At 46.4% G+C, this 14,704-nt stretch overlaps 1 protein-coding gene across 20 annotated transcripts in view; it reads right to left on the bottom strand.

Moving 5' to 3' along the window:
• The window catches only part of LOC139559012 (microtubule-actin cross-linking factor 1-like), a 259,756-nt gene that overhangs the window by 14,168 nt on the left and 230,884 nt on the right, over nt 1-14,704 (bottom strand). For 16 of the 20 annotated variants that reach the window (XM_071374618.1, XM_071374625.1, XM_071374623.1 and 13 more), the window contains 24 exons: nt 14,183-14,409; nt 11,262-11,384; nt 10,985-11,086; nt 10,591-10,692; nt 10,176-10,349; nt 9,629-9,784; nt 9,103-9,300; nt 8,626-8,754; nt 8,102-8,290; nt 7,725-7,880; nt 6,695-6,901; nt 6,423-6,542; nt 6,064-6,233; nt 5,563-5,722; nt 5,110-5,304; nt 4,564-4,836; nt 4,229-4,417; nt 4,015-4,126; nt 3,583-3,743; nt 3,238-3,400; nt 2,746-2,900; nt 2,508-2,582; nt 1,070-1,087; nt 90-207 (listed from right to left, as the gene is read on the bottom strand). In XM_071374618.1, the coding sequence (XP_071230719.1) occupies nt 90-207; nt 1,070-1,087; nt 2,508-2,582; nt 2,746-2,900; nt 3,238-3,400; nt 3,583-3,743; nt 4,015-4,126; nt 4,229-4,417; nt 4,564-4,836; nt 5,110-5,304; nt 5,563-5,722; nt 6,064-6,233; nt 6,423-6,542; nt 6,695-6,901; nt 7,725-7,880; nt 8,102-8,290; nt 8,626-8,754; nt 9,103-9,300; nt 9,629-9,784; nt 10,176-10,349; nt 10,591-10,692; nt 10,985-11,086; nt 11,262-11,384; nt 14,183-14,409 (3,672 nt within the window). The remainder of the gene's footprint in view (nt 1-89; nt 208-1,069; nt 1,088-2,507; nt 2,583-2,745; nt 2,901-3,237; nt 3,401-3,582; nt 3,744-4,014; nt 4,127-4,228; nt 4,418-4,563; nt 4,837-5,109; nt 5,305-5,562; nt 5,723-6,063; nt 6,234-6,422; nt 6,543-6,694; nt 6,902-7,724; nt 7,881-8,101; nt 8,291-8,625; nt 8,755-9,102; nt 9,301-9,628; nt 9,785-10,175; nt 10,350-10,590; nt 10,693-10,984; nt 11,087-11,261; nt 11,385-14,182; nt 14,410-14,704) is intronic. The other 4 variants (XM_071374626.1, XM_071374608.1, XM_071374612.1 and 1 more) reach the window with 1 other exon arrangement.

Raw genomic sequence — 14,704 nt, 5'->3', positions numbered from 1 at the left:
TCTGTATTTGTGTGTGTACATACATTCTGTTTTTGTATGTACTCAGTATTTGTTTGTACGTGCGTGTGTCTGTGCATAAATAAACTCACCTCTGCAGGGATCGTTCTTGACCAGGAACTCGTCCAGGGCCATCCAGCCCCCTCCGACCCGCACCATGACCGTACTGCGCAGGATACGCACCAACCGCAACTGCTGCGAGTCACCAAACTAACACGGCAACGGAGAGGAAAGAAAATGAAAAGTGGGAGAAAGAGAGGAATTCAGTAACAAAGTATAACGATTAAGAATCCAAAGCCATTATACACAGCAGCCCATAATAATCTGAGCAAAAGTATACGCCACTCCATGCAAATTATACTCCAACACCCATGCACTGATACTACCACTAAAATCACCTATTTGTCAAAAGCCCAGCTTACCCAACAATCAAAAACAAAACAAAAAGTATTCAAATAGTAATCTCTGAAATATTTAATTCGACCTAATACTCAACTTTGTTTCATGCAGAATGACATTTACACTTCAGAGAGTTACTATGGTAAATTGCTCCATCACCCGGCAAGCAGAACTCTATGAAGCAATACCAAGTCAGAATTATCTTTGATTAGCCTGGCTCTGTTTGTGATATCTAGTCAACTCTTTGGTAATTTATGGTCATTGTGACAATGACCATAGAGTTGGCAAGACAGCACAAAACAGATATGGGACCAAGATTAATTTATAATTACTCTCAGTACAGCATGATTTCACCAATTTCCCCAGTCCAAAGCCAATAGGATCGGGTATTATAGCCCTTATCATTATAACCCATTCCAGTTTGCCAAATCGATGTCATTCTCAAAACCAGTCTTCCAAATCTGCAAAATCACACTAAGAGAAACACCTCAATGCCCAATGAAACCCACTTCCATGATTCGCACCAACACTGTCGTGCTACATTTGATCGATCAAACATTAAAATGCGTCGTCACCATGGCAGCAATTTTTTGTGGCGTCGAATTGAGGCCACTGCATTGGTGGAGATCCAGGAAGCAGATTTCAAAGGACCGAACACGCGAGTCAACTTTACCTGGTTTCCAAGGAAGAACTACAATAAATCCAGCAGACGTGGAGGAGGAATAAACAAAGAGGAAGAAGAAGAGAAAGAGTGAAACAACATGTAGAGACAAATATTTTAAACTCAACCTGTCATTGGATAAGACCTCATTTGGATAGAGAAATAAACTGTAGCTTACCCTATGTTCTATGTACACATACTGTATATCCTTCACTAAGACTTTTTACAATTCATTTTGTAGTTACTTGTCTCCGAGCCATTAAAACCAACCATAAATTTGCCTGAAAAAGCAAAAGGATGCAGTGCAATTTGAATGCTGTGGATACTATAGATGATCCTATTTCCTATCTGTTAGTGTGGTTAAAGTGCCACTAAACTGCCACTCGAAGACAAACCAAGATGGATAAGTCAATGAAGAGTGAAGCCAGACAGACAAACATACACAGAACAGTCAAGACAGACAGAGAGGTGTGATGTCATGTGACAACGTGACTCAAGCTCAGTGCAGTTAGTTTATAGTTCGGTGTCGTTGGCCAGACACTGGATATCATTAACCCACGGACAATGATGATGTAGTTCACACAAAACAGCAATGGTAGTAGTTGCTAATCCTGGAGCTGTGATATTTATTATGGTTATATTAGTTTGTTGGTGGGAAGCACACACAGCATATCAATCCCATAGTGCTGTGATTAGAGATGTGTACAGAGAGATATGATATGTTAATGAGCATTGGGGTGCTCCGTGGGACGCTCTTTTTTGGCCCGCCGGTTTCTTAGTAATTATCTATAATGTGACCACCTTGTTATACAAGTATATGACAAAGCTTAGAGATGCTTGCTTACAAAGCCGGTATTTTCAAAGATACAGATGAGTGCTACTGTTATTGGCTAGCGTTTAAATATGTGAGGAATGGAGTGATGTCATTTGTTATTTCAACCACAGCAGTTATTGGTGCTCAAAGAAGTAGTGACACACAGCCAGCATCAGAACAAAAACTATCTTGTGTCCAAAATGGCAACCTTTTCCCTATATAGTGCAATACTTTTGTCCAGGGCCCTGGTCAAAAGTAGCGCACCACGGTCAAAAGTAGTGCACAATATAGGGAATAGGGTGCCATTATCAGACGCAGCCCTAGACCCACCATGAATGCAAATGCGACAACTTCAAAATATACACATTCTTAACGTTACCAAGATTCACTCCGTCAAGTAGCATCTGAAAACGATATTTCGCTAAGTAGAAGCTGTCTAAGCTATTTTTTTAATAATAATACGTCCACAGCACTGTACCCTCAGGTGTAACTCGCCTTGTAATTGCTCTGGCCCATCTGCATTTAAAAATACAATATCTCATACCTAATACTAAGTCATAGTACGCAGACAATATATAATAATGTGTTTATTAACTGTTGGTAAATGTATACATTCACAGGCTGAGGACGACTTACTCTGTACTTGTTCTCTCCTATCTGCTCCACCTGGAACCTCTTGGCACATTTACACTGTGCCACCTGTCTGGTCACCTGCACAGAGTGAGAAAGGAGAAAGAGAAAGTTACAAGGCTCCATTAACCTCCAATTTAGGAGTTGCTATTGGGACTGGACAAGTCAAAGGCCCAGCTTTGTTGTTCAAAATACGTGTGTCATTTTTAATATCTGGGTATATACGTGTGTGTGTGTTCCTCACCTCGTCTTCTATCTTGTCAGCGTCGGTGGTGGGCCGGTAGGCGTCCTTGTTGGGGTGCAGCGCCGCCACAAACTCGTAGTAGTCGATGTAACCATCTCCGTCCTGGTCAAAGATGTCTGCCACCGCCGTCATCTCCAACCTGCTGGTGGGGAACTCTGCACAGCACAACCAACAGTCAGGAAAAGATATCGGACTTATGACCAAGATGTCGGACTTATGACCAAGATGTCGGACTTAAGACCAAGATGTCGGACTTAAGACCAAGATGTCGGACTTAAGACCAAGATGTCGGACTTAAGACCAAGATGTCGGACTTATGACCAAGATGTCGGACTTATGACCAAGATGTCGGACTTATGACCAAGATGTCGGACTTATGACCAAGATGTCGGACTTATGACCAAGATGTCGGACTTGACTACAGTTTAAGTTGGAGCAGGCTATGGGCAAAGAACAGCGCTAACGATGCGTAGCTAGCTCTGAAGAACATACTTGAGGCCAGGATGCCGTCGATGAACTCCTGGCGAGTGATCTTTCCGTCCTGGTCCTTGTCGATGCGTCTGAAGAAGTCCATGACGCGCGACTTCTTGTGGTTCATCCAGCGCATGTACTTCTTCCTCCACACGTCAAAGTCAAAGCTGGCAAACTCTTTCAGCTGGGGACAAAGACAATGAACATAAATGTGAGACAAATGAGGAAGAGCAATATACTTAAGAGGAAATCATGTGTCTGTTTTGACAAGACACCATACAGGAGAAAAAACAGGTCTGAAACTCGCGGTCTCCAAGCCCTCTACGGCTCTAATAGGGGAGATCAAGGGACGATACAATACAGTACCTCTTCAAGCCTGTCGAGGGCGTCGTTGAGCTTCCGCTGGCGGTCGAGGGCAAGCAGCCACACCTGCTGCCACCTTGAGCATAGCTGGGTCAAGCGGGGGTTGCCCCCGGCGACTTGCATCGCCGCCTGTTGTTGATGCTGTTGTTGCTGCTGGTTTTTACCTGTAGGGCGAGGAGCGAGAGGTGTCATGATTACTGTGCATTACATGGGTTTAAATGTTGAGGACACTTGATGGAACGTTTTGACCATATTTTGGTGACTTTTATTGTCTTTCTCCTTCAGTGAAGTCAGTCAGGATGGATTGTGAATGTTTTGGGGTTAGGCACCCACTGTATATCTTCACTTATGCATTTCTAGGTAAATGTGTATTCATATGTATTTAGTATAATATAATATCCATGCATCTCTGGGAGGTAAAATAAGGTAACACACGAGCTCCTCTCCTCTCAGCTAGGCTGCTAGGGGGCTCTGTTGGTTTCCTCTTGTAAGTCTTGGTCACTTTGTCCACGTCAGGCTGCTTCCGGGTCATCTCCTCCATAAACACCTGGGACCAATAGATTGAAGTGAGACACAGCCAATCAGAAAGAGCGATAATTATAATAGCGACTTAGCCAATGAGGGTTTGAGAAAAGTATGCTCCTCCCACCTGGTGTTCTGTGATGAGTGTTTTGAGCTGAGGGATGTCCTGTGGAAGGGTCTCTCCGTCACGTTGGACTAGGGTGGTCTCCGCCCACTGCAGCCATGACAACAGCTCCTCCAATAGCGTGGCGTTGTTGAGCAGCTCTGTCAGAGCAGTCTCCAGACGCTGCTCGTGCTGTTTGGCCCATGTGAGGACCTGCAGAAGCCAAATGCACCAATTAATGGGTGAAATACTAAATATTATAAACAACTTCCATGACTCTGGCCCAGCAGGACTTTAAAATATTTACCCCCCGCTCATATCTCTCTATTCATCCCACTCTCCTTCTCCAGCCCACCTACCTCTTCAAAGCGGGAGCGTACGATGGTAATCCAGTGTTTGATGGTGGTGATGCAGTCGGCGTGGCACGTGGTGAGGATGGCCTCGCCCTGGCCCGCTGCCCGGTTCACGTCGGTCCTCTTCTCCTCCACCGTGGCCATGAAGTTCCGGTGGGTGTGGAGCAGCGTCTGCAGAGTCTCCGCCTCCTCGGGCAGCACGCCGCGGAACCGCAGCGTCTGCTCTGCCTCCGACAGCCACTCCAGCAGCAGCTGCACCGCCGTGCGGAACTCCTCCGCCTGAGAGAGAGGGATGACAGAGGAAGGGATCATTAGAAGGAAGGAGAAAAAGGTTTTCAGTTTTATTGAGATTCTGCGGTCCTGTTTAAGGTATTATATATACTGCACTGTGCTTGCACAGATACCATTAATAAAATAAAAGATGGACTGAAATTATTTGTAACTTTACATGAAATGGTCAGAAAAACGATATTTTGTAACTTCCAAGTATTGTGTTAATACATAAAAACAATAAAAATGGCACAGCCACTTGGCTTCTTCTTCCTAACTGACCTGTTTGAGGGCCTGCTGGAGACGGGTCTGCTTGGTGACGGACAGGGCACAGACTGTGTCCCAGCGGTTGCTGAGCTCTTGCAGTTGAACTTTGACCCAGGCGGTGTCGTCGCGGCCGGTCTCCATCAGTTCTCTGGCTGAGCGTTTCAGGGCGTGGACACTAGTTGTCCTCTTCCCCAACTCCTTCTGGAAGGCCTGAGGAGACAAAACCAAACAGTGGTCAAACAACATGGAAACAATGTTGACCTAAACACAGAGCAGGGCGATCAAATGTTATGAATGAATATATACCACATTAGCCCTCAATAGGATTTTTTTGTTGTTATGTTTGAGAAATAAGTATTCAAATGTAATGTTGCTTGGGCAATGCGGCGCTGGGTAAATAAATGAACTGCTTTTTTAACCAATGGTAACCAATAGGCTAACATTGCGGTTATATAAATAAAGAAATACCTTGTGTGAGTCCATGAGGTTGGAGACCAGGTCCAGGTCTCCGTGGACTGGCAGGTCTTCAGCCAGCTGGGGTTCTACACGGTACAGCCAGTCCACCAGGGCCTGCAGGGCCTCAGCAAACTGACCTGAGAACAGCAGGGCCTCCTCCAGCTTGTGTTGCCTGGATGAGAGACGGAGGGAAAAGTCAGTTGTCACATTACATTGAAATTGTAGCGATCGTTATTTTAACTTTGCTTTTATGGTCCAGTATTCTATATGGCAGCGTCCTAGAGAGCTACCGAGTTTGCAGGCATTTGTTCCAGCCCTGCTTTAACACGCTTGTTTCAAATAATTAATCAATGACAGTGGGGTTCAATCAGGACCAGAATTAGCCAAACCAGGTGCGTTACTTAGTGCTGGAACAGAAACCTGCACAATCAGTAGCTCTCCAGGACTGGAGTTGGAAAACCCGACAATAATATTCATTGTAATAAAGCAATTGGCATGGAGTTTTCCCCTCACCTCTCAACACTCTTCCCACAGACTGTGTCCCAGTTGTCCCTGACCTCCCCCAGTAGGTGGTCTAGTTTCTGGGTGTCTTCGGGCAGCGTGGCCTTGTCCCTCATGGCCTTACCAGACCTCACTGTGGTGTCATACACCGGCTGCTTAGAGCCCAGAGCCTTCTGAAACTCCTTCGAGGGGGGGGGGGGGGGAATATTTAGTTAAGGATATTATGTCATACATGTGAGAGAAAAATCACACAAAAGAACAGAGGGTCTACATTATGCAGCTTAATCATATATTGTGTTCGTTGTGTGTGAGAATCGCTCAAAATCCTATTATTTCCATGCAAGAGCCACACAGTGAGACTCCTACTGTACCTTGTGTTTGGTCAGTTGTACTTTGATCTTGTCTGGCTCGTTGGAGATCTCCAGCTCCGAGTCTAGGCGGCTCTCAGCCTCCTCCAGCCAGTCTGACAGTTTCCTCCAAGCCTCATGGAACTAGAGGGAGGGAGAGAGAAACTGGTTGACCATCTCTAATTGATTTGCAGGGTGTTTTCTGAAACAAAATGGCTGCCGTGTAGCGTCCATTTGGTGAAGGGTAAAGTAAGTTACGTACATATGGAGAAAGCATTTCAAACCCTCTCTCATACCTGCTTGGCCCTCTTGCGGGCTTCGTCGAGGTGTCTGCCACGGTCCAGGGACCTCTGCACCAGCTTATCCCAGCGGGCCTGAACACTCAGCAGAAGGTTCTTGATCAGAACCACATCCTGCTTCAGACTGGCGAAACGCAGCTGAGAGCCGGCCTTCTCCAGAGCCAAAACCTGCTCCCTGTGGGTGTTCACCTCATTCACAAACACCTGGGGGGAAACAGAGATCGACAGAGTTAGTCATACTTGTCCCTCCTGACAGCTGATTTGGGTCTGGGTGCCATGATTTCAGCTGTATATGCACATGCTTATCAGCACATACCAGCTAACAAAACGAAAGGGAGTGGAGGAAGGGAAGGGTGGAGGGGAAATGTATTAAGTCTGCAAAATGTCTGATGAATATGATGAGTCAACTTATCATTCACTTATATATTGCTGCAATACTACATTTGAATATATTTATGTGAATTACAGTCAAGTATATTCTATCCTTTTTTTTCTTCTCGTTTTAATGTTACCCCCTTTTTCTCCCCAATTTTGTGATATCCAATTACGATCTTGCCTCATCGCTGCAACTCCCCAACGGGCTCGGGAGAGGCGAAGGTCGAGTCATGCGTCCTCCAAAACATGACCCGCAAAACCGCGCTTCTTAACACCCGCATGATTAAGCAGGCAGCAAGCTGCACCAATGTGTCGGAGGTAACGTTCAACTGACGACCAAAGTCAGCCTGCAGGAGCCCGGCCCGCCACAAGTAGTCGCTAGAGCGCGATGAGCCAAGTAAAGCCCCCCCGGCCAAACCTTCCCCTAACCCGGACAACGCTGGGCCAATTGTGCCCCACCCTATGGGACTCCCGGTCATGGCCGGTTGTGACACCGCCTGGGATCAAACCCGGGTCTGTAGTGACGCATTAAGCACTGAGATGCAGTGCCTTAGACCGCTGCGCCGCTCGGGAGCCATGTATTCTATCCTTGTACTCCCCAATATAGCATATCATAGGATCTCTATACTTCTATGGTGCCTAAATTGCCCACCTTGTGTTCGTCTATCTGGAAGAGGACGGTGTCCAGGATGAGGGAGGGGGCCTGAGCCATGTTGAGGGTCTGCTCAGCCTGGGTCAGCCAGTTGATGGTGTCCTGGAGGGAGGACTGGAACCCTGTGGCCAGCGACACCGCTTCGTCCAGCTTCGCCTAGGGTTGGGGGTGGAGGGGGGTTGGTCAGTGAAATGGGTGATGGTAATTTTGAAAATCGCTCCTGCAACAATACACTTCCTATGTAAAACAGTGTTTTTTTTATCTGTGAAAACCTGTAATGTATACATTTTATTAGGTACCCAAATTGCATACATAAACACATGCTCTTACTTATAGCCCTTCATTCAATGTCTCAGAACAGAAGCTTCTTCTCTTACCCTGCGGTCATCCATCTTGGTGTTCAGGCTGGCCCACTTGTTCTGCAGCAGGGCCAGGTTCTGTTGGGTCTGGGTGGTGCCAGCCCCGGGGCCGCCCTCCTCCCCCCCGCGGGACAGCAACATGGACTCTCCCGCGTCCAGCAGCCGGTTGTACTGCTCAGCGCGCTGGGTCAACTGGGTCTGAAGCTCCTATAGACAGACAGATGTTTTCAAAGGGTTGAACGGATGAACAATGAATAACCTTGATAATGAATGGTAAATACGTGGCCATGGTTTGGAATGAGGAATTCGATACTTTGAGTAGCCACCCAATAACAACAGGTGTTTGCTAGTTATGTGTTGTGCATGTCTAACACACCCGTTACACATGGGTAAAAACAACATACAGATTAGATAGTAGAGTGTACAGTGACTCATATCTACTGTATGGACAGGGTGCAGCATCATAACATGTATCCCCTTTACTGTGTGTTGTCTTCATCACATATCTAGTGTATGCACGGGCAACGTATCCCCAGTATTACCAGGTGCTGCTGCAGCTGCTCCCGGGCGGTCTCAGGCAGGCCACCTGTGGGTTTGGCTGCAGACAGCTGGCTCTCTGTCCTCCTCAGCCACTGCAGGAACTCCTCCAGCTCACCATGGAAACCCTCCGCCTGGGGAACGAGGGAGGAGAAGGAGGGGAGAGAGAACAAGAGGGGAAGTCATGAGTTGTGCGTTAATGGCAGTGCTACGGTGTCGTTCAATAATTTGCCCCGTGGTTTTAGCTCAGTTATGATTTAGTACAGTTTTTAAACCTATACTTAACTGTGAAATAACCTATTTGCTAGTGCAATGTGATAATCCTATTTGTACAAGATGGGAACTCATAATATAGAAATATAATTACAGGGAGAGGTAATAAGAAATGGATAGGAATGGTGTCATTCCTTCATTTCGCTACGCTCAGACAGTACTCGTAACCAGGGCCTCTCTTCTCAGCCCAGTCCGCCTCTCCTTCCTACCTTATGCAGTGCGGCCTCCAGTAGTTTTTGCCGGTCCTGGGTCTTGAGTAGCAGGTTCTCCCAGCCGCGGTTGAGGTGGTCCAGCTGGTCGCGGAGGTGGTTGGCCTCCTCCCCGGGACTGGACTCCAGCAGCTCAGCCCCTGCCGCGTTCACCGTCTCCACCGTGGAGCGATGGGACAGCACGTCGTTCCTCAGCACCTGAAAGAGAGAGCAGGTTGGAGGGAGGGTGTGTTGGTTACACCACTCCAATGCAATAATTGATGTGAAGCAAGCGTTCTGGCACAAAATGGCTTCCATGCATAATCTATAAGGGAAAATAAGAGAGGTGAGGGTGATATGGAGGAGAGATGAGAGGTAGGCTAATAAGACCAATTTCCCAATGGAGAACCTCCATTGAGAGTGCTTTTTAGTCCAGGATTGGCTTAATGTGGGTCTGGGAAACTGGCCATCTAGAAATGAAGGCGTAAAGAAGAAATGGAGGATAAGTAAGAGTGTGGGAGGCATAGATGTAGAGAGGTAGACGTACGTGGTGTCTGGCCAGTTCTATCTCGATGGCCTTGGGGTCAGAGTTGATGGGTCTCTGTGTGTCCAGGGTGGCGTGGGTGTGACTCAGCCAGGACTGCAGCTCAGACAAGGCATGCTGGAACTGACCTAGAGCCAGGAGAGCACCTTCCAACTTATGCTGTAGGAAACAGGATAGTGAAAACAGTTGTTATTCCAAAACCATGTTGGATTGTATTGCAATGTGTAATATAATGTACATATCTGAGGTATCAATTCATTTTAATATCATTACAACAATTTGTAATGGTAGAATCTAATATGCGTGTTTAACAATAAAAAAATATCATCCATATTTCTATGTGTTTAACTGACAAACTTGATTTGGCAAATATTGGGTTCACTACAACAGCGTAGCACCACTAGCCAACAGTGAGTCTGAGTTCCAGAGGACCGGAGTTCTGATGGTATTCTTTAAGACAGGGGGCTGGAGAGCTACTGTAGCTACTGCCTCTACTGTAAAATAGTTAGCGAGTCACTGGGTAAGAGAGGCCAATGCATAGTTTGTGTACCTGTCTGTGAATGATCTTGTCCCCCAGGTTGTCCCAGAGGTGTCGGAGCTCCGTGAGGGGCTCCTGGATCATGTCTCTGTCGTTCTGGTCCGAGACTTTCTTGAGCAGCAGCTCCCCCTGGTGGCACAGCTTCTCCATGTCTATCTGCTGCTGGTACACCTCCACCTTGTACTGCTGCTCACAGGAGGAGAGGAGTTAGGCCTGCACGAGCTGTTAGCTTATCATTAAAGTGATAGTTCACTTCTATGACCAAGAGAGTATTTTTGACTTACCGATGATTTTGTCTTCTCATCAAAACCGTTTTTTTAAGTACAATAATTATTATAAATATTTGGATGATAAAAACATTTTTGGAATATATAAAGTATACTATTTATATCGAAGCTACGTGACAAAAGTCGATTATGATTCAAACCTTGAGCTCTTCAATCTGCTGTTTGACAGTTCCCAGATCAGTGCCCACAGTGGACATGTCACAGAGCTTGATCACTGTGTTGTCCAGGTAGTCAAACATGCCCTGCAACACACACACACACACACACACACACACACACACACACACACACACACACACACACACACACACACACACACACACACGAGAGACAAATGAGTCAATCTAACTTCTGAAAACTATAATGCCAATCTATGTCTTGATACTTATAAATGCCTCTACTTCACGACATCATACATTTCTAAGCATCTACTTTCCGAAATAACCAGTGCAATAAATACCAAATAATTGAATTCAAATGATTTAATTCTCATACACACTAAGCTAAAAGAGTGATGCATTCTGGGACACTGACCTGCAACGCATCCTGGTACTGCACAGAAGCAGTCATGGCCTCCTCCAACCTCTCCATCCTCTCTCTCCACGTCCGGTTCAGGCCTTCCCAGGCGGCATTCATCTGAGAAACGGATACAGAGAAGAGAGGAAAGATAAATCATATATCACAACACAAACACATAAAACAGAGAACATAGACACAAGAAAGACAACACAATGAGTCCATTAATGATTATGCTCTTGATTGGTTTGATCCTGTCTTAAGTCTTGAAGTTTTCATCCTGTCCTCCTCTCACCTCGTCAATGGTCTTCTTGACCTCAGGCTTCTCCGTTTCTCCGCAGGCAAAGATGAGTTCAGCCCCAAGGGTTCGTACAAACTCCAGCTCCTCCCTCAGCCCATCTGTCTCGGCCTTGATGGCCTTATTAAAAAAAATTATTCAAAGAAAGAGAGAGAGAGAGAGACATATTTGGACAGATCAGACAACCCAACAGTAGTCACAATCATCAGTAACTACCTCTGCATATTCTCTCCCCTTCCTACCGCTGAGCTAACTACAGTACAAATACATTGCAAGCTATACAGGCCGTTATATACAGTTGAAGTCGGAAGTTTACATACACTTAGGTTGGAGTCATTAAAATTTGTTTTTCCACCACTCCACAAATTTCTTGTTAACAAACTATAGTTTTGGCAAGTCGGTTAGGACATCTACTTTGTGCATGACACAAGTCATTTTTCCAACAATTGTTTACGGACAGATTATTTCACTTATAATTCACCGTATCACAATTCCAGCGGGTCAGAAGTTTACATACACGAAGTTGACTGTGCATTTAAACAGCTTGGAAAATTCCAGAAAATTATGTCATGGCTTTAGAAGCTTCTGATAGGCTAATTGACATCATTTGAGTCAATTGGAGGTGTACCTGTGGATGTATTTCAAGGCCTACCTTCAAACTCAGTGCCTCTTTGCTTGACATCATGGGAAAATCAGAAGAAATAAGCCAAGACCTCCAAAATTCTGGTTCATCCTTGGGAGCAATTTCCAAACACCTGAAGGTACCACGTTCATCTCTACAAACAATAGTATGCAAGTATAAACACCATGGGACCACGCAGCTGTCACACCGCTCAGGAAGGAGATGCGTTCTGTCTCCTAGAAATGAAAGTACTTTGGCGTGAAAAGTGCAAATCAATCCCTGAACAACAGCAAAGGACCTTGTGAAGATGCTGGAGGAAACGGGTACAAAAGTATCTATATCCACAGTAAAACGAGTCCTATATCGACATAACCTGAAAGGCCGCACAGCAAGGAAGAAGCCACTGCTGCAAAACCGACATAAAAAAGCCAGACTACTGTTTGCAACTGCACATCGGGACAAAGATTGTACTTTTTGGAGAAATGTCCTCTGGTCTGATGAAACAAAAATAGAACTGTTTGGCCATAATGACCATCGTTATGTTTGGAGGAAAAAGGGGGAGGCTTGTAAGCCGAAGAACACCATCCCAACTGTGAAGCACAGAGGTGGCAGCATCATGTTGTGGGGGTGCTTTGTTGCAGGAGGGACTGGTGCACTTCACAAAATAGATGGCATCATGAGGGAGGAAAATTATGTGGATATATTGAAGCAACATCTCAAGGCATCAGTCAAGAAGTTACAGCTTGATCGCAAATGGGTCCTCCAAATGGACAATGACCCCAAGCATACTTTCAAAGTTGTGTCAAAATGGCTTAAGGACAACAAAGTCAAGGTATTGGAGTGGCCATCACAAAGCCCTGACCTCAATCCCATAGAAAATGTGTGGGCAGAACTGAAAAAGCGTGTGCGAGCAAGGAGGCCTACAAACATGACTCAGTTACACCAGCTCTGTCAGGAGGAATTGGCCAAAATTCACCCAACGTATTGTGGGAAGCTTGTGGAAGGCTACCCGAAACGTTTGACCCAAGTTAAACAATTTAAAGGCAATGCTACCAAATACTAATTGAGTGTATGTAAACTTCTGACCCACTGAGAATGTGATGAAAGAAATAAAAGCTGAAATAAATCACTCTACTATTATTCGGACATTTCCCATTCTTAAAATAAAGTGGTGATCCTAACTGACCTAAGACAGGAAATTTTTACTAGGATTAAATGTCAGGAATTGTGAAAAACTGAGTTTAAATGTATTTGGCTAAGGTGTATGTAAACTTCCGACTTCAACTGTAGCTACTAACATGCTGGCACCATCCCTTCATATGTCTCCTCTTTATCCTCACAACTAATTCATATCTTCTCTTTTTCTTACCCCCCCTCTCTTAGTGTGTTGTTTGGTCCCATATTCATACCACAAAATACTATTCCTCCACATTTTAGCATCTGAATATCTTGCTATGCTTTCCTTGTGTATTCAATATTGTTGCTACAAACATGCGCTATGCATCCATATCTTTTTATCCACCTCCCTCCACCTCTCCACACGTACCTCTGCCCTCCTCTCTCTCAGTAACCCTCCATCCCACTCTCCACTCGTACCTCTGCCCTCCTCTCTCTCAGTAACCCTCCATCCGCCTCTCCACACGTACCTCTGCCCTCCTGTCTCTCAGTAACCCTCCACCCGCCTCTCCACACGTACCTCTGCCCTCCTCTCTCTCAGTAACCCTCCATCCGCCTCTCCACACGTACCTCTGCCCTCCTCTCTCTCAGTAACCCTCCACCCGCCTCTCCACACGTACCTCTGCCCTCCTGTCTCTCAGTAACCCTCCACCCGCCTCTCCACACGTACCTCTGCCCTCCTCTCTCTCAGTAACCCTCCATCCGCCTCTCCACACGTACCTCTGCCCTCCTCTCTCTCAGTAACCCTCCATCCCCCTCTCCACACGTACCTCTGCCCTCCTCTCTCTCAGTAACCCTCCATCCGCCTCTCCACACGTACCTCTGCCCTCCTCTCTCTCAGTAACCCTCCATCCGCCTCTCCACACGTACCTCTGCCCTCCTCTCTCTCAGTAACCCTCCATCCGCCTCTCCACACGTACCTCTGCCCTCCTCTCTCTCAGTAACCCTCCATCCCCCTCTCCACACGTACCTCTGCCCTCCTCTCTCTCAGTAACCCTCCATCCCCCTCTCCACACGTACCTCTGCCCTCCTCTCTCTCAGCAACCCTCCATCCACCTCTCCACACGTACCTCTGCCCTCCTCTCTCTCAGCAACCCTCCATCCACCTCTCCACACGTACCTCTGCCGCCTCTATCTGCTGCTTGATGAGTGAGGGGTCCACCCCGGGGTCCTCCAGCTCCCTGACGATGTCCTGCGAGTCACGGAGCGTGCTCAGTAGCGCCGCCATGTCGGCCCAGAACTTCCCAGCCAGGTCCAAGACGTCCGTCAGCTTCCCCTCCCGCTCCTCAGCCCTCTGCCGGATCTCATCCCACAGGGAGCGCAGACGCAGGAGACGGGAATGCACGGCTGGGAGGGGGAAAGAGGGGGATGGGAGAGTTCGGAACGAATCTGGAAGTGTGGTGTTATTTGTCCATGCTTGAAAGGACAGAGTTGACAATATTTGCTATTAGCTATGTAAAAATGGATGGAGGAATTTCTATTAATTAGTATTATTATTAAGCCTTGAACCTAACCATAACAAATAGCAAATTTACTTGCTTATAATTTCTAATGTTATTGCATGGCCATCTAGTGACTACATCAACAGTGGAGTCTTTTACAGAGCCAGTCAGTAGGCTACACTCCCACCACCACTGCACAG

This window comes from Salvelinus alpinus, chromosome 29 (genome assembly GCF_045679555.1).
Source record: "Salvelinus alpinus chromosome 29, SLU_Salpinus.1, whole genome shotgun sequence".
Lineage (NCBI taxonomy): Eukaryota > Metazoa > Chordata > Actinopteri > Salmoniformes > Salmonidae > Salvelinus > Salvelinus alpinus.
The sequence above is the reverse complement of the archived record's forward strand: the minus strand, read 5'-3'. Positions and strand labels throughout refer to the sequence as shown.